A 25,914-nucleotide genomic window follows, 5' to 3' on the forward strand; every position below is an offset into this window, starting at 1 on the left:
GCCGCTGACACTTCCCCTCAAAAGAGAAAAGGCACCACCCCCAAAAGAAGAAAAAAATAAAGAGGTCACTAATTTGCATAATATTTGCATATGTTAACATGGAATTTGAATAATATTTGCATGAACGTGTACGGTGGAGATTGATTCAGTACACATCACCAGCGGATTTACAACAATATCTGCCCGCTGTTGCTTTGCGCATCTGGACATTTTAACAACCGAATGAAGATCATACAGCACATTTATTCACTTTCTTTCTCTAAAGTTAGATTAACCAAGTCTTTTGGAACAGCCTATTATGCCCTAGTTGTCATTGTACCTAAAATTTTTTGCATGTGCTAATATGCATAACTTGCATAATATTTGCATATGCTTAAGAGGAAATACATCACCAAAAGGAAAAAGAGGTTACCAATTAGCATAATATTTGCATGGATTAATATGAATTTGCATATTTGCACATGCTAATAAGCACTTATATGACATTTGCATATGTTAAGAGGAAACGCATCAACCCAAAAATAAAATAAAGAGGATCCCAATCTGCATAATAATTGCATATCAACACACATAGATGCAAATTGGAGAAATAATGGCTATAATGTAAATAGAAATACAGTACGTCTCACCATAACGGGGGAGACTTAATCATGTGCTACTGCATAACCTCTGCAAATGTGTATTCTCTCTGGGGCTGCACTGGAATAAAACTTAACCATTAGAATAACTTCATTAGAATTAAACTTGCAAAGATATAAACTGAACAAGCATGCCTTTTAGTAAGAATCACAATTATACAAAAATGCACAGCGATTGCCCCGATGCAAATAAACGCAACAAATAGGCCTTCTGGGACCGGATAAAAATAGTGATTTTTTTCTTGCAACTTCCAGTTCTATGAGATGCTGGATGCCTCAAGGTTTTTGCAGATACTTTCACTCCAAACCACAAGACAACCACAAACGGCAGCTTAGAAATCGTAGTTTCAAGATATTTGCCCAAATACCAGTCGATAAGAATCCATCATTATGGATGGTTTCCAGCATTCAGCTGCCCCGCAGAAAAGCTGACTCTTTCCTTCCTAACTCTCCCCAGAGGGACTAAAGGTGAAATCCTATGCATTTTAGACAGAAAAAAAGTCCTACAACTCCCAGCATCCACAGCCAGCATGTTCTGTTTAAGGATACAATCCTGTGCATAATCCATGTAGTGTAATACTTTCATTAAGCCAATTCAAAGCTCACCCCACCTCCCCAAATGTGCAAGCTTTCGAGGTCTCCAGATCTCTTCATCAGGCACATCTTGCCTGATGAAGACATCAGAGGTCAAAAGCTTGCACATTTTTTTTAAAGCGGCATTTATGTTGGCCTGGACTCAGTGGCCTTATAGGCCACTTCCAATTCTTCTATTCTACGACTCTATGATTATCTGTACAGCACCATGTACATTGATGGTGCTATATAAATAAATAAATAATAATAATAATAATAATGATTATGCTCTATGGATTCTGCACAGGTTTCTGTCCGTAGGGCGCAATCTTATGCAGGTTTAGACAGAAAAAAGTCCTGACTAGAGAAAGCTGGGAATTGTAGGACATGGAGGGACTGGAGGAGAGAGGCGGTTGTAGGGGAAATGGGACAGGCAGGGGACGGAGAGCTAGGGTGGTATAGTGGTTAGAGCATTGGACTGAGACTTGGGAGATTCGGGTTCGAGTCCTGACTCAGCTGTCACTGAGTGACTTTGGACCCATCACTGTCAGCCTGACCTACCTCGCAGGGTTGTTCTGAGGATAAAATGGAGAGGAGGAAGAGGAGGAGGAAGGCTACGCAAGCCGCTTTGGGCTCTCTGCAAGAGGAAAAAAAGGCGGCCTATAAATGTAATAATAAATAAATAAAAATGTGTGTGTGCGAACGAGGGTTGAGACCAGGCTTTCCCAACCTGGTGTCCTTGAGATGTTTTGGACTTCAACTCCCCGCCTTGAGAGGATACAAATGTTTTAAATAAATTAAATAAATGTTCAGAGGAGGAGGAGGAGGAGGAGGATTGCTATTATTTTAAATCAGGCTCCCGCTCATGGGAATTCAGCTGAATTTTAAGATGCCTTTTTTAAGTGTGCTGCTTTTAATGATGCACTGGTTTTAAACATTTGAATTAGTTGTATGTATTTTATGGTGTTTTTATTTGTGTTGTACGCCGCCTCGATCCAGAGGGAGAGGCGGGTAACAAATAAATTTTATTATTATTATTATTATTATTATTATTATTATTATTATTATTATTATTATTAAACTCTCTGAACAGCCAAAAGTGCTCGCCCACATTCACGCCACATTGAAAGCCTTGAATATTTCGAACACGGTCCCAACAATCATGTTTCGTCCTTGTTCTCCTTCCAATTCCTGCAGAGCAAAGGGCAGACCGAGCCACAGGTCAGGGCCTGGAGGTTTTAGACCGTGGACTTCACGGCTTCACGGTGCTCGCCGGGCGAAGAGAAACGCGTGCCGTGCGCTTCCCGGCTGCAGCAATGCGCAGAGCCGTGCCAAGGGGGCCCCATGACACCGTTATGCCCACAGGGCCTGGCGGGGCCTAGCTGCTGCGGCACTGCTCGCATGGCCACACCACCACAGGCGTGGGAGAGCCAGGCCTGTGGGGCGGGCGGATGTGGCAGGCGGCTCCTCCTTCTCCTCCTTCTCCTTCTCCTCCCTTTCCCCCTTTATTTATTTATTCCCCACAGCCGAGGCCGGGTTTCCGCCCGCCGTGCATGGGGCTGCGAGCGGCCACCGGTGGCTGGACTCTCGTGAGGGGAAGGAGGAGGAGGAGGAGGAGGAGGAGGAGAAAGAGCCCAAGCAGCCGCCACCATCATGTCGAGTCTCCACAAATGCAGGTGGGGCTCAGGAGGAGCAGGAATGATTATTGGGATTATTGGTATTGTTCTGATTGTGGATTTTGGGGGGAGAGGTGTGCAACGGCTCTGGAATGCTTGAGGGTTTCCTCACGCCTGGGGAGTGTCGCAGGGAGACCCTGGAATGCTTTTCTTCTTGCATGCATTCATTGGCGGGGGGGGGGGATGTATTTGTATATTGTTTTTATCTTAAAAGAATACACAAACAAAAGCCGTTGTTTTCCCCGCAAGGAAATGAAAACTGAACGCACATGGGCACGCCACCCACAGAGGCAGCCACCCCACACACGGAGGCACAGAAGCACACACACACACACACAACGCAGACAAAGAGACACAACCCACACTGCCAGACATGGAGACCCACAACACACACACACACACACACATATACATCCCACACCCACCCCACACCAAGAAACATGGAGACATCACCCCACATGCACAGACACCCCACACACACACAGAGACATGGAGACCCACAAGACCCACACACATATACCACACACACACATATACACATACACTCCCCATACACAGACCTGGAAACATACAATACGCACACAGACACATATACCATACACCTCACAGAGAGATATGGAGACACAACACATACACACATATAACACACACACACACACACACACTACATAGAGACATGGAGATACAACACACACACACACATACCGCAGACACATCCTACATAGAGACACACATCACATCCACACACACACCACAAAGATACGGAGACACATACCACACACATAACACCCACACACCCAACACACACATAGAGTCACAAGGACACAGGCACACACACTCCACGGAGACACACACCGCAATACACAACCACACACATCCGCCCTTGGTCTTTCGGCTGCTTTTCTTTTCCCCAGCGCAAACGACGATTCCTTCTTGTTTCCTAACATTTGTGCAACACTTTTATTGCAACTAACCAATGTTCCAGAAATGTGTGCAAGCCTTCGAGTCCCGCAGAACTCTTAATCATTTTGTTCTACCGAGCCAGATGAAGGGTTCTGTAGAAGTTGAAAGCTTGCACAGTTTTGTGGAATTTTGCTCAGTCCTAACTGTGGATATTTTGGCACATCTCCCTTTCTGTGAGGCAGGAAACTTTGGATCACATCTTTTGCTGTGGGGATTTGTTGTCCCAAGCATTCTCCTCTGAACAAAATATAATGAAAATCACCTCCTCTGGCGTTTCCCCTATAACTATTGAGATAGGGCACGGGGTGTGTGTGTGTGTGTGTGTGTGTGTGTGTGTGTGTGTTTGTGAGTCATCCTTCTTTATGTGACTTTTGATGGACATCTCAACTAGTTTGAGGTGTTCTCTTCTCCTTCACAGCTTTTAATATGTTAAATGCACAATCCTAGTCACGTTTAGACAGAAAAAAAGTCGTACAATTCCCAGCACCCTCCGGCCAGGTGGGGGACAGATTACAATTCCCATCAACCCCAACAAACACGGTCAGGGTTGCAGCTCAAAATATCTCCAGGGTTGGATAGGGATGGTTTCCCCCAAAACACAAGACCAAAAATGATAAAATTGCCCCCCACATTTACAACACGCACCCTTACTCCTGACTTACGCTCTATAGTGCCCCCGCCAGGTCTTCCCATAATTGGTGAGTCTTTGCAAAGGACTTGATGTCCCATAAAACCAAAAAACCCTTTTTATCCAAGCAGCCCAAGCAGGTCCGTAGTGTGGCTTTTTAATCCTGTTATCGTCGTAGTTTTAATTGTGCTCTGATGCGTTTCTTTTGTTAACGCTCTGATCGAGTTCTACCTACGATGGCCAGCCGCTTGGGATCCATTTTTCTTGGTAGAAAGTTGAGGCACCAATCAAATCAACCAAGCGTTTCACTTTCCAGCAACCTTACAGAATTTAAGGTAGTGGAAGCCCACTCAGACGTACCTTTGGGGCGTATTTTCCCCTGCCTTTCCCCACCCTTTAATTGTAAACTGCCCCCATATACAGCTAGGGAAATTTATGTCCCTGCTGCCCGCTCCCTGCCTCCGCAAAAATATTGATTGATTTGATTTGTATCCTGCCTTTCTACCAAAAATGGCCCTGGAGGCAGCTTACAATTGCTGGTAAAAACAACAGTAAGAAAATACATTGAGGAAAACGATTAAAAAGGCACAACGAAAATGATTAGAAACAATTAAAAACACAGTAGCCCTGACAGATGGCTGTCTAGTCTCTGCTTCAATACCTCCAGGGACGGAGAACCTGTCACCTCCCTAGGCAGTTGGTTTCATTGTCCAACTGCTGTGACCGTTAGGACGTTTTTCCTGATGTCCAACTGAAATCTGTCTTCCTGTAGCTTAAGTTTATATATTCTCTCCTTCCTCCAAGGAGCACAGAGTTCATACCCCCATTTTTCTCCTCACATCAGACCTGCGAGGTAGGTTAGGCTGAGAGACGGTGGCTGGCCCTGGGTCGCTCATTGTGAGCTTGATGTGTGAGTGAGGATTTGAACCCGGGTCTCCCTGGCGCAATTCTGACAGACAGTCCGTTACACTATGGCCCTTTAATGGTCTTCCAACAGGAGATAAATCATCCTAAAGGTAAACTAAGGCTGTCTTACTTTAGAACACCCTCCCGCAACACGGATGTGTGGGACTACAAGTCCCAGAATCCCCCAGCCAGTGCCCTGCTTAGAACACCTGTATTGTGGACTGAAGGGCAGGAAATTCACCTTCAAGCTTCCGAAAACACATTATTCTATATCCTTTCCCCCACAATATCCCTATTTTATTTAGCTTGGTGGTGGAAACCCCTAGCTTACACAAAGAAAATCCCAGGTTCGAATCCTGAGATCTCCAAGTAGTGTTGGGAAAGTCCCCTGCACTTCAAATCTTACCACTACGCCACTGGAAAGGACTCCAACGGCACAATCCTAGGTATGTTAAGCCAGAAAAGCCTCCTACAGGTTGTAGGACATTTGTCTGGTTAAACGTGCACAGGATTGTGCCCTAAGTTATTCAGGGTTTAAAATGTTCCTGTAATTGTTTCCAGCGACGGATTCGTGCGGGGTTCAAACACACCTTGAACTGCGCCACATGCCAACTATTTCGGTGGTGCTATGTCAAAGAATTGCAGATCTCTAGCCCGAAGGAAGGAAACGGCTGTGGAGAATCTCTCCTAACAATCCCTCTTTCCTCTCCAGCCAAACCTGCTGATGTGTTTCCCCTTTCCCGCATATCATGCTCAAAATGCAGAACAGAATTGTCGCTGTTCAGGGAAGGGTGGGGTGTTCGCATGTTTAGGAGATTCACCCCACTGCCGTGATGTGAACCCTGGCGTGCACATGGGAAGAACTGGTAAAAAGTACCTTTTCTTCAAAAACGGAGTAACCACAGCATGTGGAATGAGGAAGAAAAAGTTTCCAAGTCAACGGGTGCAACTCCGGGGCGTGCCCCTCAACAAGCGCTTTTCTTTCTCAAAAATTAAGCCTTTATGTGCCTTTCGAATTGTGAAATGAATTGGCACTGAACTAACTTCTCTATAAGTTGTATCACATAGCTCGCTTATACGCTGGTCACAAACTTCAGTGCCTTGAAGAATCCTCATGGCCAAGCAAAGTGACGCCCTCCAGCACCATTTTTTTCTGATGTACCAAAGAGTGGTATTATGGTTTGGTGCTCTGGCTTGGGAATTCTGTTCTCAGGCGAATTGTTTTTCTTTCAGTCTCCCCCGTTTTCCTTCTGGGAAACGAGTGTTTTGTGACTATTATTTATTATTATTATTTATTTATATAGCACCATCAATGTACATGGTGCTGTACAGAGTAAAACAGTAAATAGCAAGATCCTGCCGCATAGGCTTACAATCTAATAAAATCATAGTAAAACAATAAGGAGGGGAAGAGAATGCCAACAGGCACAGGGTAGGGTAAGCAGGCACAGGGTAGGGTAAAACTAACTAGCCGTTTTACGGGTGGGCAAGCCCCTCCCCATGTCAACCATTTTGTGAGAGCGCCCTCGACATGCTCTTAACCTTTCGAATGTGCCCACTGGATCCAAAAAGTCAGCAATGTACGAAACAATGTGCATTGTTCCATGGATTTCGCTGGAGAAGGAGTTGAATGAGGTCCGAGATGCGTCGGAACTGTTTATCATTTTGGAATCAAACTTCTAAAAAAGTTCTAGGTGGCCATGGCGTGCGAAACAAGCCAGTGTGATTGTCCCGTAAAGAAGGACAAAGTCTTAAATCCCCAAAGGGTCACACTGCCCTTAACTTCTTGTGTCGGTACAACAGAATACAATCAGAACAGAAGGAGAACTGTTGTGCGTGTTAGAATTAAAAGTTCTTTTAGCCCCTGAAGGCTGAGGTTCCGACAGGCCTCTTATTCCGATTAATTTCTCACCCTTCGCCATGCCTTAATAGTTTTACGGATCTTCAGCAAGGAAAGAACTTAAGGGTCCGTAGCAGCTGTTTGGGTGGGTGGCTGTTTTTTTCCCGTGTGGTTTCTTGTGTTTGCATCGCCTGTTCAGATAAAAGCTGTTATCGGAACTGCATGTTTCTCTGACTATTTACAATGGGCTTGACTAGGTTTGGCATGCCCTTGAAGGAAAGGGAAGGAAAGGAAGACAGGCAGAAAGACACTGGCTTGAACCCAGTAAGAGTCAGGCCTGAAAGAAACCTTAAGCTGGTGTGAGCTATGAACGTGATGCAGAATAAGGATTTACTATCATTATGACAATAATGCAGTTGGATTGTTGGGCAAACAGGGCTTGCTTTCATCTCCTCCTCTCAGCCGTTTGTGCATTTGGCTAGTGCTGACGTTGGCGTGTGCGGTTGTGCTCCCTTTTCCTGTAGGATTGCGGAATTTCAAGACATCCTTAGCGAACCCAACGTCCTGTTGCAGAAGCTGCGGGAAGTTTGCTTTAGCGGTAAGCGGACTTCGGCCGGTTCTCGCCACCGGTGGTCCCGGTTGGGTTTCGGCATGCCAATGGCATGCCGGGAGAGACCCGTTTCGACGGGACTGATTCCGGGAAAAAAGGATCCTTTCTTCAGAATAGAGAACAGCATGTTGCAGCCAGAGGTCTCTCCCTTAAAAAAGGAATAAAAATACTGCATTTGGAGATAACCATCTGTGTGTCATGTCAGCTGTGCCCTGAAGCGGTAGATAAGGGATGTGGCTAGGGCTGCATCCTGATGTGTCAAAGATATCCATAGCTCATGGCTTGGCGCACTGTTTGGCTGTCAATCTATCAACCGTCCCTTGCAATGTGCAGTCTCCATGGGTGGTGAGCATGTGTGCAGCCTTCCTCAACCTGGGGCGCTCCAGATGCGTTGGACTACAACTCCCAGAATGCCCCAGCATTCTGGGAGATGCAGTCCAACACATCTGGAGTGCCCCAGGTTGAGGAAGGCTGTGTTAGGGTGAGCTCTCAGCTCACGCAAGGCAACAAGCCCACAGGCCTGGCTACTATCCCGTGTAAACCGAATGTGTGCTCTAAAACAGATTTCAGGTTCGTAGAATCCAGAGGCAGCCCTATATTTGGGGCAAGTGGGGCAGCGCCCCCCTACTTCTCCTCCATTCATTCATGGTAGAGAAATTTACTTATTTATTTATTACATTTTTATACCTTCCATTAGCCGAAGCTTTCTGGGCAGTTCACAAAAATTAAAGTCATGAAGAGCATAAAAATAACCGGAGATGCTTGCTTCAACGGACGGCACGCTGCTGCCAGTTGTAACCCCTGGTCTTCTCCTGTCCTCTAACCAGTAGAATATGGAGAACATCAGCCCTGCCCTCTGCCCCACCAGTCTCCAATGAGCCCCAGCCACCACCAGTACAATCTGCTTATATAGGGGAAGGGGCCGTCACTCTGTGATAAAGTCCCTGCTTTGCATTTAAGAAAGCTATAAAGTCTGATCTCTTCCGGCAGGCCTATCCAGTGGAATTTTAGGATGCTTTTAGTATGTTTTTAGGAAGTTTTAATAACGTATACTGTGTTTTGATTAATATTTTATGTATTTTATACTTGCTGGTGTTGTTCCCCACCTCAATCAGAATAGAGAGGTGGGTTAGAATTATTATTATTATTATTATTGCATGGAGAAGATCTCAGTTTCAAACTCTGGCATCTCCAGGTAGGGCTAGGAAAATATCTTTCCTGCATAGCCGCTGCCTTGCAGTTTCGACAATACTGGGCTATCGGAACCAGTAACCAGACAGGCCGCTTCCAAGGTTCCTATTTAAATCCGCCCATTATTCAGGATCATGAGGACTTGGGCCTTACTTCATTGAGGGGAAAGGCCCGTAGCTTAGTAGCAGAGCAGATGTGTTGAGTACAGAAGGTCCTAGGTTCAGTCTCCGGCATCTCCCAGTAGGGGCGGAAAAAACATAGTGTACAGTTCGCACAGAACAATCACCCATAACTCACAACAACCCATGATTCAACGACAAACCATATTCTGGTTTGTTGTTACGTGCGAACCAGAAGAAACTAAGGGGACATAAACAACTGAAGGAGAAAGGCAAGGCAACAGCATTTGCTATACTCTGTGTGGGTGAATTTCTGCTTTCTGGAGAGCGAAGCCCTCAGTTACCTTCCTAACAACCCTGCGAGGTTGGTTAGGCTAAGAGAGTGTAACTGTCTCCACAACTTTAACAAACTAGCCACAGCAACGCCATACTCTGTCTCTTTCTTGGACACAAGCAAGCTCATTTCAGAACAAGGAGCACTTCCACATCTAAAGGCAGATAAAAAATGTTCTGTGCATGGACACTTTTGAGTCTACAAGAAGATGTTTTGGTTAAAGATTTATAGGCGTAGTAACTCAGTGACAGCAAGTTGGCCTTTGGCAGTATAGCACTGACCAACAGTAAACTGTGGAACCTGATCAAGTATTTCAGGATTCCCTGTTAATCCACTTCTTGGGGGCAGATCTATAAAGGTACTAAATAAAACGACATATGGACAAATATCTACACATTTACGCCTTGCGGATTTTTTTAGGAGTTGATCCAAGTATTGAGGTACCCCTATGATTCTCATCTGAAAACACATCATTCACAATGTGGATTAGTTAAGACGAAGGAACTGGGGACAGAATGGTTTCTTCTCTACATAGGAGTTGGGTTTTTTTGGGGGGGGGGTGCTTGTATGGGTGTAGTTATTGGCTGCTGTCCAGGGTTTAAGCTGCCATTTTTCCAACCCTATCTGGAGGTGCTGGAAGTTGAAACTGAGATCTTCTGCATGCAAACTGGGGGCTCTACCCACTGAACTATGGTCCCACTCTGTTTTGGGATGCTCCACGTTCTTGTTGTCTTGTGTTTCACCATCCTGCTTTGAGAGTGGGTTCTCACTGCTGTTGAAATTGGGTTATTGTGTTGTCTGAACCCAGCTGCGCTAATGAACCATGGTTTGTTAATCATGAACATCCCATAGTTCACAACCCAACAACAAGCCATGGATTTTCTTCATGGGTTGTTTGTGGTCGACAAACCATGCTTTGTTAGCATGGCTGAGTTCAGGCAACACGATAACCCACGTTTCAACGACAACCCGCACTCAATCCATACCCAACCCTTGAGTGTGGCTGATCACGTTGCCTGAACTCAGTCATTGAGTCGTAGTGCTCAAAACTGAATTCATTACTCAAAGTAGTAATGAATCAAGTAGTAATGAATCAAGTAGTAATGAATCAAGTAGCCATTTATGATTATTTCCGTTCTATATGCTTAGCTGCCTTTTCCTCTTGCTTTCCATTTAACTATGAAATATGTATTTCCCCCTCTTATAAAGCACACCACAAGAACTTCCTTTTAACAATCTTGTCATCTACTGAAAATAAACGACTATATTTAATCTCATGATACTGTTTCTTTCATTTCACAGGGATTCCTTTTGAAAGTGGCTTGCGCTGTCTTTGCTGGAAGGTGAATTTTTTTGGAAAGGGCGGGGGGTCACTTCATTTCCTGTGTGTCCCTCTTTCTGCTTTGTCCAGGCTTAGAGGAATGAAAAATCATACAGTATCTCTTTATACAGCACTTTTACATGCTTTACAAACATTGGCCTGGTTCAGATGTATTGCTAACCCATGGTTTCGGTTGTTGAATTCTGGGTTGTCGTGACGTGTGAATGTGGGCTCGCTAACAAACCATGGTTTGTGTGTTTTTAATCACAAACAACCCAGAGAGAGAACCCATAGTTTGTTGCTGGGTTGTGAACTCTGGGTTGTTTATATCATGGGTCATTGTTGTGTGCAAACCCAGGACCGTGGGCTGTCTGTGGCTTGTTTCGCTAGGCTACAGAGACAGCAAGAGTGTTAAAAAAAAACCTAGCCACTCTACATGCCAGTACTACAGAGTCGCAGAGGTATTTGTTATACAGGGAAGGAGCAGCTGAAGGAGGAGGGAAGCAAACAACCCAGGGATTGAGAAAACAAACCAAGGTTTGATTGATCCTGTGCTCTGGGTAGGCAACAAACTATGGTTTAGTGTAATCTCCATTTGCTGTGATGAGAACTGAGGCTGTGACGTGGTTCACACAACACGAAAAGCCAGAGTACAGGTTGAGTATGGATTGAACCATAGTTATTGAACCATGTGTTGTTGTGTTGTGTGAACTCAGCCGCACTAACAAACCATAGTTAACCATGAACAACCCATGGTTCAACAACCCACGGCTCAACGACAACCCACACTTAACCCATACTCAACCCGTACTTTTGCTTGCCGTGCTGTGTGAACCCAGCCTGTGTGTGAAAGTCTGTGTAAGTATCAGCTTTGCTGAAGGGCATATGACATGATTCCTTTAGGATTTTAAGGCAGCTACCTCTTCTTTTGCTAGAAATCCAAATTGGGGCACAATTCAATGCATGTTTAGAAATAAATAGTCCTACAATTCCCAGGATTCCCAGACAGCCATGCTGGCTGAGGGGTTCTGGGAGTTGTAGGACTTTTTTCTGTCTAAACACATGTGGGATTTCACCTTTAGTTACTCATCACTATCCCTTTCAATGCCTTTTGTTCATGAATCAAATCCTTTTTTATGCGTCCTTCCTTATGTAGATCCTTTTGAACTACCTCCCAGTGGAGAGATCCTTATGGAGCTCCTTATTGAAGAAGCAGAGGTAAATGTATCTATTTTTCTTTTCTTTTATCCGCCACCCCCCCTGTACGGCGTGCAGATGGACCCATCGCTTCTCGAGGCCTAGATTCCTATTGCAAAGAGGCAGGCAATACCGCGTGGTGAATTCGGTGGATTTTTCTTTAAAAGGAATAAATATCTTTTATGCTGCTTTTCTATCAAAATATTCCAAGTGGTTTGTGGCAGAGATATGATCACCTGGGAGGAAACCAGAAAAATGGTCGGGTGGGAAAGGACCTAGAAAATCTCTCCCCCCACCCCCTGGAACTTTTTTCTCCCAGGGATTTTTGAAGGGGGGAAATTTGGGGCAAAACGTTCCTTCCTTTTCCCCCTGGTTTTTCTCCTCCACATCTTCATCGGATCCCTAGTTTATGGTGAGACTTGGAGATCTAGCAGAACATTATCAGGTTAACTTGCTACCACACACACACACACACACACACACACACACTTTAGAGAACTGGTAGAATCACCTGATTAATCAACAGCAAGGACTGTTTAAACCTACCAATGAAAAATTCCAGCCCATTTTTTCCTATATAAAACATTAAGCTAGTTGCTCCATTCGGACTGGAGTAGTGACCATCCGGATAACACAAAAAAAGCCAATGATAAAACGTCTAAATTGGGCTCCTTATAGTTTTATTTTAAGCATCTCTCATTAAGAGAACTGTGCTATGGTCCCAAATTAAACCTGTGGAAAGTGGTGGTGCGCTGCACAGGTAGGACCAGGTTGTAGAACGTTAGTAATTCTTGCTTCAGTTGGTGCTCAGGACTCCAAGTGGATAGACGGCTAGTGAGAATTTGGTGGTATTTGGGTGCAAATTCCGCTTCTTCATCTGGCATTCCCTGTTCTCTCCTCCTGCCCCACCTGCCCTTTTGAAGAGAATTGTACGCCCAGTTCTTGAAGGAAATGATTATACAGCCTGGGATAGCCAAAGCTAACTTTGGAGTCTCCAGGGAAGATGTGACCTTAGAGGATCACGTAAGTAAACCATTACTTTACTGCTAATTTGCAGTGTTCAGTCTGTGGCTTTGAATATTACGTCTGTCCTTTTACGACGTCTTTTTTAAAAAATCTCTTAATTTTTACATTTTTGGGGGGGGCAAGGAATTGGTATTGAATATTCTAAATTTTTGTTGTCATGGGCATCTGTTAAACCAGCCTTCCTCAACCTGGGGCGCTCCAGATGTGTTGGACTACAACTCCCAGAATGCCCCAGCCAGGCTGGGGCATTCTGGGAGTTGTAGTCCAACACATCTGGAGCGCCCCAGGTTGAGGAAGGCTGTGTTAAACTGTTTTCTTAGTATATAACTTTGGTTCCATGCTAAAAAGCACATTTTATAGTATATAAATTGTTTTCTTAGCATATAAATTTGATCCAGATGTCTAAGGCTGCAACCCTATGAACATTTACCTAGGAGTAAGCTGTATTTTATTTATTTATTTTATTACATTTATATACCGCCCCATAGCTGAAGCTCTCTGGGCAGTTTACAAAAGTTAAAAACAATGAACATTAAAAACAGATATACAAAAATTTAAAACCATCGAAAGCATAAAAACAATATTGATTTAAAACAATATCGATTTAAAACTACTATTCTGGGGTCAATTAAAATTCAGCACATGTTGTTAATTGCCTGAGAGAGGATAAAAATCTTAAGTCTTTTCACTGTATTGAACACAGCGACCTGGTTCACACAACATGACAATCCTGAGTACAGGTTGAATATGGGTTAAGTGAGTTGTTCTCACAGTTCACAGCCCAACAATAAACCATGGGTTAACAGTGCTGGGTTCACACAACACAACAACCCACAAGTCAACGACAACCCATGGTTCAACAACAATCCACACTCAACCCATACGCAACCTGTACTCTGGCTTATTCTGTTGTGTGAACCATGTTTATGTGTTGTGGGTTCACACAACATGGCAAGCAGAGCATGGGTTGAATGTGGGTTGTTGTGTTGGGGGAACCCAACTGTGCTAACAAACCATGGTTTAACTATGAACAACCCACAGTTCACAGCTCAACAACAACAGGTCTTCATGGGTTGTTTGTGGTTAACGAACCATGGTTTGTTATTGTTAGCGCGGATGGGCTCCCACAACACAACAACCCACGATTCCATGACAATCCATGGTTCAACGACAACCAACACTCCGCCTGGACTCTGGCTTGTCATGTTGCGTGAAGCCAGCTGGTGGAACTGACGTCTGGGTAAATGTGCACTGTAAGACTACATTCATGTAAAACAGGGGCGGGCCGTTTGCGGCCCTCCAGATATTTTGTCCTGCAATTCCCATCAGCAATAGCCAGCATAGCCAACAGCAAGGGATGATGGGAGTTGTAGGCCAAAACATCTGGAGGACCACAAATGGCCCATCCCTTGTCTAGAAGCATTGATAGCAAAAGACTTTGCCTGTTGAAAGCCTTCTTGCTGCCAGTTTGGCAATGCCTCTTCTCTTACATCCTTCTGGGAAGCCGCTGAATCCGAACCCGGATAGCCGGTGGAACACCTACTTCAAGGACAATGAAGTGTTGCTGCAGATAGACAAGGACGTCAGGTAGGTGAAGACAAACCGTGCGTGTAACAGTGAGAGGGGGATTGGGGAATCAACGGGACCGTTGCATCCTACCTCCAGAGCGTCTCTGGCTGGGGGCGATTCCTCTGGCTCTTGTGCCTCTGGTCCTCACCGTTTTACAAACACGGGCAAATTCTTCTGCCCCCGCCCCAGGCGGCTGTACCCTGACATGGCGTTCTTCCAGCGCCCGACCGAATACCCCTGCCTGCTGATCCTTGACCCCCAGAATGAATTCGAGACTCTTCGGAAGCGGGTGGAGCAGACCACGCTCAAGTCGCAGACGGTGGCACGGAACCGGAGCGGTGTCACCAACGTAAGTGGGCGCTTCGGCTTGCAGAGGGGTGTGTGTGTGAGGGAACGACACAGAGGAAAGAGGAGGTGGCGGGTGACTGGCCAGTCAGTGAATAGCAGAGGAGAAAGTAAAGAGCCAAGGCCCGGATATTAAGCTGTCCCTTCTCCGTGGGGTAACCATACGTGGCTGGTGAAGATCAGGCGTAGTGTGGCTGCGTTATGCCAGCAGGCTGCCCTAAAGTCTCGCCAGAAGAAGGTTACACAAGCAGACAGTTAAAAGCCCAGATAAAACGGTCCAGGCAGCCAGAAATACAACAGGAGCAGCCTTGGGAGTCAGCGACGGTAGCCAGGCGCGAGTGGTTGTGAGTTTGGGTTTAGGGAATTTGTCCTGAGGTAAAATAAATCATTAAGACGTGGGTATTAGCAACAGGGTCTCCGGAGTCCTTAAGAAGTATCAGCAAGCATGCTTTTGAAAACCCCAAAGTAAATATCACTATTTCCTTACGTACAAAATATCCCTTTGATGAATTAATTTGTTTACTAGTTCTTCTTGTCTCTGGTATTGATCTCATGCCTAAGCCTCTGGTATCTGCTACTAGGAGGTTTTAAAGAATTCTAAGGGAGTTGTTGGCGTTAGAAAAGCATCTGGGTTATTGGGGCAGAGAGTTCCTTAGGCCCTGAAATATAAGCATTTGCTATAAATAAGAAACCCCGCAGGTGGGCTTGCCCAGTGAAAGAGCAGTTTCCCCATAGGTGATGGCAAAAATGAGGAGTTTATGGGTTACACTTTCTTTTTAGCAGTTTACGAGAAGCAGCGATACACCCCATTTTGTAAAATCCATTCCGTCTGCATTTCGTGGATTGTCAGGGATCCGTTTTCCCCCAGTTTCTGGAATTCGCGCAAATTCACACTTGCGCAAATTCGCAAATCCCTCCGAAATGCGCATTTTCAGCTGGTGTTTTTTTGTTTTGTTTTTTTTAACATATTCTTCAACAACTAAAGTTGCTTAAAATTCCAGAAAGTATAATAATCCACTTGGAAAGTCCGTGGAATCCGTTGGACTTAGGGCAAGTCATTCTGCTATGGAATCCACGGGTCGGATTCATAGAAATTAAAACTCATTGAATTCCATTACAGATTTGTTGGACATTTCTTTAATATATATATATATATATATATATATATATATATATATATATATATTGTTTTATGAGTTTGATTTTATGAGGTTGATTTTGTTAGAGTTATATTAGATTCCACATTGAGAGTTTGGAGCAGTAGGTTAGAAATGTCCTTCAAGGGAAGTGGAGGCCCCTCTTTCGCCCCAAACGGTTTCCGACCGCGTCCGCGTCTTCCTTCTGTCCTTTCCCAGGTGAGTTCTCCTCTGAAAACGTCGGCGCCCAACTCACTCAACGAGTATGAAATTCTCCCCAACGGCTGCGAAGCCCACTGGGAGGTGGTCGAACGGATCCTCTTCATCTACGCGAAACTGAATCCGGGGATCGCTTACGTCCAAGGGATGAATGAAATCGTCGGGCCGCTGTACTACACCTTCGCGACAGACCCCAACAGCGAATGGAAAGGTGAGGAGAGGACGTGCCTCCTCGCAGTGCCGGCTCCGGGTTTTTGAGTTCCCTTGGGAGAGACACCTTCCACGGGTCCCCTCTTTCAGTGAGTCGACCTTCTCACCGCCATGGTCACCAGCTGATCTTGCTCCTCCTCTTCTTCCTCCTCATGGCTCCCACTTGCTTGCTTGGCTGGGGAGCCAAGGCCGCGCCATCTCCTGCTCCTCCTTCTCACCACCGCTGTTGTCTCAGCGAGAGGGAGAGGCCGGTGAGCAAGCAGGTTGCAAGGGGGAGAGGAGGAGCAAGTCCAGGGGGCTCTTCTCAGTGGGCCCCTGCTGGGGTGTGGGCCCCCGGTAGCTGCCCATCCATGCTGACCCTTGGCGCTGGCCATTCCTCCTTGGCATACTCTCTGCCTTGTGGCCCTTGTGAATGAAGCTGATGGTGTCCTTCTTCCCCCCCCCCTCACAGAACACGCTGAAGCAGATACTTTCTTCTGCTTCACTAACCTCATGTCCGAGATCAGAGATAACTTCATCAAGAGTTTGGATGACTCCCAGTGCGGCATCACCTACAAAATGGAGAAGGTCTACTCCACCTTGAAAGAGAAAGACGTGGAGCTCTACATGAAACTGGTAAGGAGTTCTTCCCCTGGAGTTTTCTAGCAGAGGGCAGGGATCGAGGAGAATCCTTGCGATCAGCCCTAATAACAAGGGTGCAAAACGTGTGGCCCATGGGCCACGTACAGCTTAACAGGGCCATTTATGCCAGTATCTGCTACGAATTGCCTCCAATCCTTCATCAGAAACCAGAGATTCCTTGCTCCCCTTATATCACTGTGTTGATGTTGGGTCACTGAGACAGAGAAGAGGTTGCAACTTTCCCCCCTTCTCCAGCCAACCTGAAGTAGCCTGGATCTAGCTGTGTGTGTGTGTGTGTGTGTGTGTGTGTGTGTGTCTTATCCAGGGCCGGCCCTACCATGAGGCAAAGTGAGGCCGTTGCCTCATGCAGCAAATGCTGGGAGGCGGCAGCAAGGCGTTGGAGGAGAGAATTGTGTGCCACATGGCTTTCCCTTCACCCCCTAAGCTAATCTGCTGTCTTCAGGGGTGGCGGAAGATGCTGCCCCATCCATCGGAGGTTCAGTCTCAGAGAGGTCGCCATTTTGTTCTCCACCTTAGGCAGCTAAATGTGTTGGGCTGCTCATTGTCTCATCCCCCACCAGTAGTATGTGTGTGTGTGTGTGTGTGTGTGTGTTCATTCCTCTATGTGTGTATGTGTGTTTCTCTCCCCCCCCCCTCTCTCTGTGGCCCCTGGACCCCCACCAAAACCAGATTTGGCCAATGGGGTCAAAACAGTTGTGCCACCCTGCCTTAAACTGGATATGCTTGCCTTAGTTGTGCTGGGGGTTTTCCTCCACGCTCGCCTAGCCCTCTTGAGCGTGCACCCTAGAGCACGTCCCAGACACCTTGGCGACGCAGGGCGCCCAATCCGTGGCAGACTCACACAGTTCCTCCAGCACGCAAGTTGATGTGGCAAATCTGTCGGACGCCTTTTTTCCAAGTTGGCAGTCCCCAGACGTGTTGGGCTACAACATTGGTCATGCTGGCTGGGAATGATGGGAGTTGTAGTCCAATACATCTGGAGGGCACCAGGGACAGGGAAAATCGACGTGTGTGTGTGTGTTTTCCCCTGCCCATCGTACCACCGAATCTCAGCGGGCAAATTTGGCGGCACAGTGGCAATCTTGGGGTGGGTGCAGCCCCCGCTGGGTTCGACCTGGGGGAGAAATTGGCACCCAGATTAACAGAAGTTGCCCACCCCCGATCTAAGTAATAGCTGAACGTGCTGAGTTGTCCCTGAAGAAGGGTTTCCACTTGATGCATTGGGTGGCAGCATTGAGTCTTGCGACTGTGCAGAAAATGCCCAAATCGATACCCCCACCCCCAGCCCCTCGCCAGCCTCCCCTTTTCCCTGAAAGAATCACCCCGGTGATCAGTACATTTTCTTTTTCTCTTAACGATTGAGGAGGAAGGAAGTGATTCTGATCGAAACCCACAAACTTCCTCCGGAATGGTGTGGTGGCTAAACGAAACCCGGTTTAGATCTCTAGGGGTTTTCTTGCGGAGAACTCGCTGTCCTGCAGTTCTGAAAGAAACAAAAAGAGGACGAGAGAGAGAGAGAGAGAGAGAGAGAGGATTCAGGATGCTAAGCCTCTCTCCTCGAAAACAGGGGCAAAGCAAACAGGGAATCTTCATCAGACAGAACAGCCTGGTTTGCACATCACGACAACCCAGAGTAGGGGTTGAGTGTGTCTGGGTTCACATAACACAACAAACCCAAATGGGTTGAGTCTGGGTTGTTGTTGGATGGTGGCTTGTTGTGTTGTGTGAACCCAGCCATGCTCACAAACCATGGTTTGTTAACCACAAACCACCCCTAAAAAAGAGAATCCATGGCTTGTTGGGTTGTGAACTGCTGGCTGTTTCTCAGAATACTTATTTATTGAATAGATTTCTCTTCTGTTTTTGCTCTTGACTCCTCGGAAACTCTCACAACATAAATGCAATGGATACATTAAAAGCCATGCAGACAACGCGCCCCAAACAAAAATCAATCCAGCAGTAAAAGCTACCTGAATGTTTGTTTATTTGTTTGAAGTATTTTTAGCGTGATCCTCAGGCAAAAAAGAAAAAAGAAAGGAAAAGGCCTCCCAGAGCAGCTAACGATCAATCGGTAAACAAGATAGGTCTCTGACTGCGTGCTTACAAATCTTAAAAAGACACGACACATAAGGAAAAAGCGGTGTGGAGGGAAGAGGAAAAAAATGACATAGTCTTTCAGTGGGGCTGGAGGATCGCCCTTGCTTACCTTCTCATTGCTGTTTCTGCTTGCCTCCCTCTCTCTCCTAGACATCCGGAAAGGAGGATTGATACCTGCTCCAAATCCTTGTGTTGTGTGTCGTTCCCCCACCCACCCCACTTTCAAAGTGAAGTGAAACCGTGCTTTTCTCTCTGCTCCCTCTCTCCCAGCAAGAACAAAACATCAGACCCCAGTTCTTCGCCTTCCGCTGGCTGACGCTGCTGCTCTCCCAAGAGTTTCTGCTGCCGGACGTCATTCGCATCTGGGACTCCCTCTTCGCTGACGACAACCGCTTCGACTTCCTGCTGCTCGTCTGTTGTGCCATGTTGATGTGAGCAGCTTGGGGGGGGGCAAGATGTGGGAGCCGTCTGGCTGGCTGCTAACTTAGCAGGCTTTAAAAGGGAACTGGGTGAATTCCCAGATAGGTCTCTCAATGGGGACAGATACCCATCAACTGCGGATGGTGTTGGAAAGAGGACGATGAATTAGATCGGCGGGGGAGGTAGATTTGCAGATGTTTGGGACTTCAACTTCCAGAAGCCCCTGCCAGCATGGCCGATGGTGAGGAACGCTGGGCGTTTAAGACCCAAACATCTGGAGAGCTACTTTCTACCCATCCCTGGACTCCATGGTCTTTGAGCCAAGGTCTTCGAGACCATTCGTCTGTGTGTGCCTGGAGCTGAACCATGTTGGGTTTTGAGCTAAGAACGTTAGAAGAATCAGACCAAGGAACCATCTAGTCCAGCATTCTGTTCCTGCAGTGGCCAAACAGCTGCCCATTATAACCCAGCAACTGGTATACAAAGGCATACTGTCTCTGGTAATCATAGGTGTGCACAACGGGTGTGCCGGATGTGCCCAGGCACACCCTAATGTCTCAAGCGATAAATATCTCCTCAATCCTCCCCTCACCTGCAATGGCCCTTCCACAGTCAGACAAGCCGAACCCATAGTAGGGCATCAGTGTCTAGAGTGTCTAATAAATAAATGAATTAAAAATGTCCTTTATGACTGAGTCCTTTATGATCCTTCCAAACCATCTCTTGTTGATGAAGTAGGAATATTCTGACTTTCGTGAAACAAAACGTCTTTCTCTCTTCCTTTCCACCTAGGCTCATTCGAGATCAATTACTAGAAGGCGATTTTACTCTAAACATGCGACTTTTACAGGTAAAATAATAGGGAAGGCAAAAAATAGTTCATTCCTTACATGGGAGCAGTCTGTGCAAAAACTTGGCTTCTGTTGATCCCTTCCTGCTGTTTATGCTAGAAAGAGTGTAAACAGAGACAAAAAACAGGCTCAAGTGACAGGAAGCCAGATTCCGTCTGGACATCAGGAAAAACTTCCTGACTGTTAGAGCAGTACGACAATGGAAGCAGTGACCTAGGGAGGTTGTGGGCTCTCCCACCCTAGAGGCCTTCAAGAGGCAGCTGGACAAGCATCTGTCGGGGATGCTTTAGGGTGGATCCCTGCATTGAGCAGGGGGTTGGACTCGATGGCCTTAGAGGCCCCTTCCAACTCTACTATTCTACGATTCTATGAAAACCCAATGTAGCCATGCTGGCCATAAGAAAAATTCCAAAATCCATACAGTATCACACCTTTACTAGGTCAACTCAAAGATCACATGAGAGATTCTAGCTATTTGCATAAGGAGTTACGCTCATACTACAAATCCCCTCATTTAAGTTCTTATTTATTTATTTATTTATTCTTTCCAATGCAGGATTATCCCATCTCTGATGTTCACCAGATTTTGAAGAAAGCAAAAGACCTTCAAGACTCCAAATAGCTCCCCACGCCTCCTGGTATGTACACGTGGCAGGGGCCTGGGCAGACTTCTTCAACCCGGTTCACACAACACGAGAAGCGAGAGTGTGGGTTGAATACAGGTTGAATGTGGGTTGTTGAATTGTGGGTTGTTGTGTAGTGTGAACCCAACCATGCTTAGAAACCCATGGTTTGTTAAACAACAAACAACCCACAGTTCTCAGCCCAACCACAAACCCACGGGTTCTCTTCGTGGGTTGTTCGGGATTAACAAACCGTAGTTAGTGCGGTTGGGTTCGCACAACGCAACAACCCATGATTCAGCAACAACCCATGCGGAACCCATACTTAACCAGTACTTTGGCTTGTCATGCTGTGTGAACCCAGCCTTCTATTCTGAATAATTCCAGAGACAGTGATGTTCAGGGAACCCAAGCCTTGCGTTCATGTATTACTGAATTCCAGCTTCTGAAATGACGCCATGCTGAGTGACCTGCTCCCTGTATTTTTTCTTTTCTTTTCTTTTCATGACTCCATACAGGCAGGTAAACGACAAACTACCTATTTCTCAATCTTTACGGAACAGACAATAACACGGGGCATTACGGAAGCTGATCCTTCTGCACTAAACCTTCTGGAATACCCCTGGGATGGGCCAAGGACTGGTGAAATTTGACTGGATGAAGAGAGAACTCACTTCTTTTTGCAACTTTCTTCATGCGACTTCTTCTGCAAGTTGTTGCTGGAATCGGCCTCCGCACGTTCGCCTCTTGTGTACGTTGTGGGGTGTTTTTCACCCCTGCCTAGTGGATGAGGCTCTAACTCTCTCCCCTTCCAAGGGAAAGGATATATAACAGACTGACTTTTCCACAAGCAAAGGCCTCACCCGGGTCACCTCTTATCTGATTTTTCCCTCCTCTCCTTTTTTGGATACTGGCTATGTTTGGACACTAGTCCTAACCAAGCAAAACAAAGCTTAGTTGAATGAATTTGGATCTGCCTTATCACCCACCGCCTTAGAGGAAGCACCCTGACTCTTCTGCTGTTGAGAGTTTGCAGGCCCATCAACTGCTACTAGAACTAGTGCGATAGCTCACCCACTGCCCTGGCAGCTGGAAAGGGACGCCGGTGGAATAGACACGATATCTCTAGATACAAAGGCAACGTGTTGTCTCTAGCTCCTTAATTTGGGCTTTCTGGCATCCCCACCCCATCTTTCATTGCGACTCCTCAAGGCGTGGGCATATGGATTTGCAACCTACTCTTGCAAATGGACTGCCGCAGATTAACTCCGGGACACTTCTGAGCTTGTGGCAGATTGCGGCGAAGTGCAGTCACCGATTTTTCTTCGGGCGTAAATAGGCACTGGTGACCCCTCACCGGTACCTAGTATATGTGGTGGGGGATGTAATAACAGCAGAAGATGACCTACAGGACATCCTCCCGAGGGTCTTTGGGAAAGAACGCCTCGCCCAGGAGGAAGGTATAGAGCAGGGATGACCAATTTGTGGTCCTCCAGAACCCTCCTCAACCCTCACCATTGGCTATGCTGGCGCAAGTGGGCCTAAACATCTGGAGAACGCACGTTGCCGCCCCCTGGTGTGGAGACTGATGAAGGCAGAGCCCTCCAAGGGGAAACAACCAGGGGTTCTAGAGGCTGTTTGGGCATTCGCCGAGGGGACGTTTCGAAATGTTGTTGCGTGATGTTCATAATCTTCTATCTCCACGGGATGAACCCACCTGCGCACCAAACTGTTTGAGCCACTGTCTAAAAAAAGCTTGCTTGGCCCAAAGTCTCTTCCTAGGCACCTGCTGCACATCATGGTTCCCCCCACCCCCTGTGTTTCCACCTCCCACACATCAGTTCCTCCCGTTTTTTGTTTTAATGAAAGTAAGAAAACACTTCCAGGTTCCTTCACCAATATGAACCTCTTTGTACCAAAAGAGCAAATGCTCTTGAAAAACAAGCTGACACACAACAGCTTTGTAGCTTTCACGAGGTTTGAGAAAAGGCGGCCTCTCCTCGCCTCATGTACCCCGGCAATATCGCTTCTTTCCCCATCTTTAAACTGTTTCTGGGATCGGTTCTCTATTACTTGGGGAGTTTGGGTGCCCGTATTGTCCTCGAATGTAATGGTAGGGATGAGAACTTGGGTTTAGATGTAGCGGTCTCTAGAAACTGGTTTAGATGTAGCGGTCTCTAGAAACACCTTTCGAATGTCAACACACCTGTGGAGCCTTTTTATTTCTCCGTGAGAGGTGCTTTCCCTTCTCCAAATAAAAAAGGGCCCACTTTTAAATAGTGAAAGAGGGTGCCGTTTACTCTTTGAAAGGCAGCTGGCTGGAGTTCCTTCTCTCTGCTTTTGATCGGGAGGATGCTGAAAAGGTTATGTCGTCTCCTGCCCCAAATATTGCTTTGAGACCATACATCCGGGGTGAGGAATGAGTGGCCTTCCAGATGTTCTTGGACTGCAGTTCCCATAGTCCCAAACCATTGACTCTGCTGCTTAGAACTGATGGGGATTGTAGTCCATTACATCTGTTGTCAATCCTTTCATTTCCCTCATCAGCTCTTGTGTTTGTTCTAAAAGCCCCAGGGCGAACTAAGCTGTTGAAAACATCACTCCTGATCTGAAATCTCGTGTGGGACATTTCTCTCCAGGACTTGCTTTCCTGCAGAAGCAGATGGATAAGCAAGAACCCCAAAAACGTTTTGGCTATTCTTCTCTTTTTCCTATTGCATAGTGCCTTGTGGCGTTCACGGGCTTTGCAAAGCCCAAATGTTTCATGGGTGCAAAAGGCCGTACTTTTAAAGAACGGTGTGCGAGGTTTCGTTTGAAATTGCCGGAGCGCTGTCTCTCTCCCCGCCTTGCTTTATAGCTTTTAAAGAGCTTCATTACTGCTGTTTCTCAAAAGTTTTCCGTTTGGGGAATCAATTTACACTAGATAAGAGCGCAGTAATGACCTAAAATTAATGGCCACCACCCCTTAGAAACAACATATAGGATTTCACATCTTTAGTAGCAGGTGATGAAATATCCTAGAAGGTAGAGAATAGTCCTGTCTGAAACAACGGGGAAATGGACATTATATGGGTGTCTAACCACAATTTTAATTCCCTTTTATACCATCCTAGACAACTTAGGTCAAGGCCCTCTATGTTTCCTGGGAGATATACAACCCCCATGATGCTGGAGGGTGGGTTTTGTTGCTCTCTGAGCTGTTACTGAGGGATAAAGGAATTTTAATGTGTGGTTCCCATTTTTGCAGGCAGACTCAGGTTTAACCCGATGGGTACTTTTAGCTTGGCGAAAAGGCTCTTTTATTGGACTCAAGAATTGTTCAGAATTCAGCCGACCAATGGAATATAAGTGAACGTTCAGTATGTAAAGGAAAGATCTTTTAAAATGCTGTTCTGTAGCACGGGGGAGAAAAATCTAGCAAGTCTTTGTACGAATTATTCGAGGCGAATACCTTGTTTTTGACTGGGGAACAATTCCAGTATCCTTAAGGCTTAGTGAACATCTTTCAAGGCAACTCCCCGCCCCTTTTTTAAAAATCCTAAGCGGCTTTGAGTGAATGAACTCAGAAGATTCATTTCTATTCCTTCTGTCTTGTGTGGGAAGCAACGTCCAAGCAATGCTGTTTGGAGTTTGTAAAGATACTTCTGTAGATGTCTCGGGAAATCATAAATCCCATCACATTTAGGAAGATAGAAAGGCGTGTCTGTTTTGGGGGTGGGTTTTTTTGGTTTTTTTGCTGTTTGAGTGTGTCTGCTTTTTAGTTCTGCGTGCCGGTGGCATTGCCGAACTTTTGTATCAGATCAGTTTCATGTGGTTTTCTTTTAAGGTCCGCCTTGGTTTCTTGTCTGCGTGTTTCAAAACACCTTCCATTTACCTATCCTGCAGAAATGATTTTTCCTCCCCCTTCAGGGCACAATCCTATGCAGGTTTAAACAGGAAAAAAAAATTCCTAAAACTGCTGACAGTGGCTGGACGTTTTCGGATTGTGCCCTTTTACGTTTTATTCAATATTTAGTTTTCACAATAATAAAACAGTCTGCCGATAACTTTCATACACGGAAGGCTGAGGGAGGGAGGCATTGGCCATGTTATAGAAATTATGATTTAACGAAATGAATAGCAACATTGACTCAAATGAGAATTCACGGGCTGTCTGTTTGTATGGAAAATCTCATATTCAACGAAGAAATGATTGATCGGAGCTAAAAGATCTGCCTCTCCTTCGATGAGGTATAAAAGGAACATTTTGTTTCTGTTTTTTGTTTTTGTTTTGAGAAAAGCTAAAAAGATTCCTGGATATATATTTTTCCTCCAAGTGACAGAGTAAAGAAAAGTTGCCCTAATGGGTTTATTTTTTATTTATTTTTTTGGTCAGGTTTTGTTTTTCTGCACCAACTTCTTAATTATCCAGCTCAGAACTAAATAAACACCCAGGCTGCATCAACAACAGCGATGCTGTGTTGTGGTTAAGAAATTTGCCACATTTCCAGTGTAAAAGAACACGGCATTACTTCTGCACAGGAAGGTAACAAGGCTATTTTTAATTTGTTTCTCCGTGCTTCAGACCCCAAAGGTTCGGGTGTGTGTCCGTGTTTTGAACTTATCCCAATATACACACCTTTTTATTTCTCTACCGGATCACCTACAATACTGTCACGAACTCATCACGGATGCCTCCCTTTTTGATTTTTGTCTTTTCCCTAAATAAACATCCTTTGTAAATCCTGGCTCATTTTTATTTTGTTCTGTTTTTGGTCTTCCTTCAGGCTATACAGCAGAA

At 45.8% G+C, this 25,914-nt stretch overlaps 1 protein-coding gene across 2 annotated transcripts; it reads left to right on the forward strand.

The window, feature by feature from the left end:
• The first annotated feature begins 2,716 nt into the window (after window positions 1-2,716).
• On the forward strand, window positions 2,717-25,861 carry TBC1D13 (TBC1 domain family member 13). Of its 2 annotated transcripts, none has more exons than XM_063144473.1 (13): window positions 2,717-2,887; window positions 7,749-7,822; window positions 10,781-10,821; window positions 11,956-12,017; window positions 12,920-13,019; window positions 14,527-14,609; window positions 14,781-14,940; window positions 16,292-16,502; window positions 16,953-17,116; window positions 19,511-19,671; window positions 20,453-20,510; window positions 21,068-21,149; window positions 21,653-25,861. In XM_063144473.1, exons 1-12 carry the CDS (start codon window positions 2,865-2,867, stop codon window positions 21,131-21,133), a joined length of 1,203 nt encoding a protein of 400 aa, XP_063000543.1. In that variant the 5' UTR covers window positions 2,717-2,864; the 3' UTR covers window positions 21,134-21,149; window positions 21,653-25,861. The 2 variants fall into 2 exon arrangements, with proteins under 2 accessions (XP_063000543.1, XP_063000542.1); XM_063144472.1 differs by lacking the exon at window positions 21,653-25,861 and adding an exon at window positions 21,522-21,616.
• Window positions 25,862-25,914: the final 53 nt, after the last annotated feature.

Source organism: Elgaria multicarinata, chromosome 19 (assembly GCF_023053635.1).
Source record: "Elgaria multicarinata webbii isolate HBS135686 ecotype San Diego chromosome 19, rElgMul1.1.pri, whole genome shotgun sequence".
NCBI classification, from domain to species: domain Eukaryota; kingdom Metazoa; phylum Chordata; class Lepidosauria; order Squamata; family Anguidae; genus Elgaria; species Elgaria multicarinata.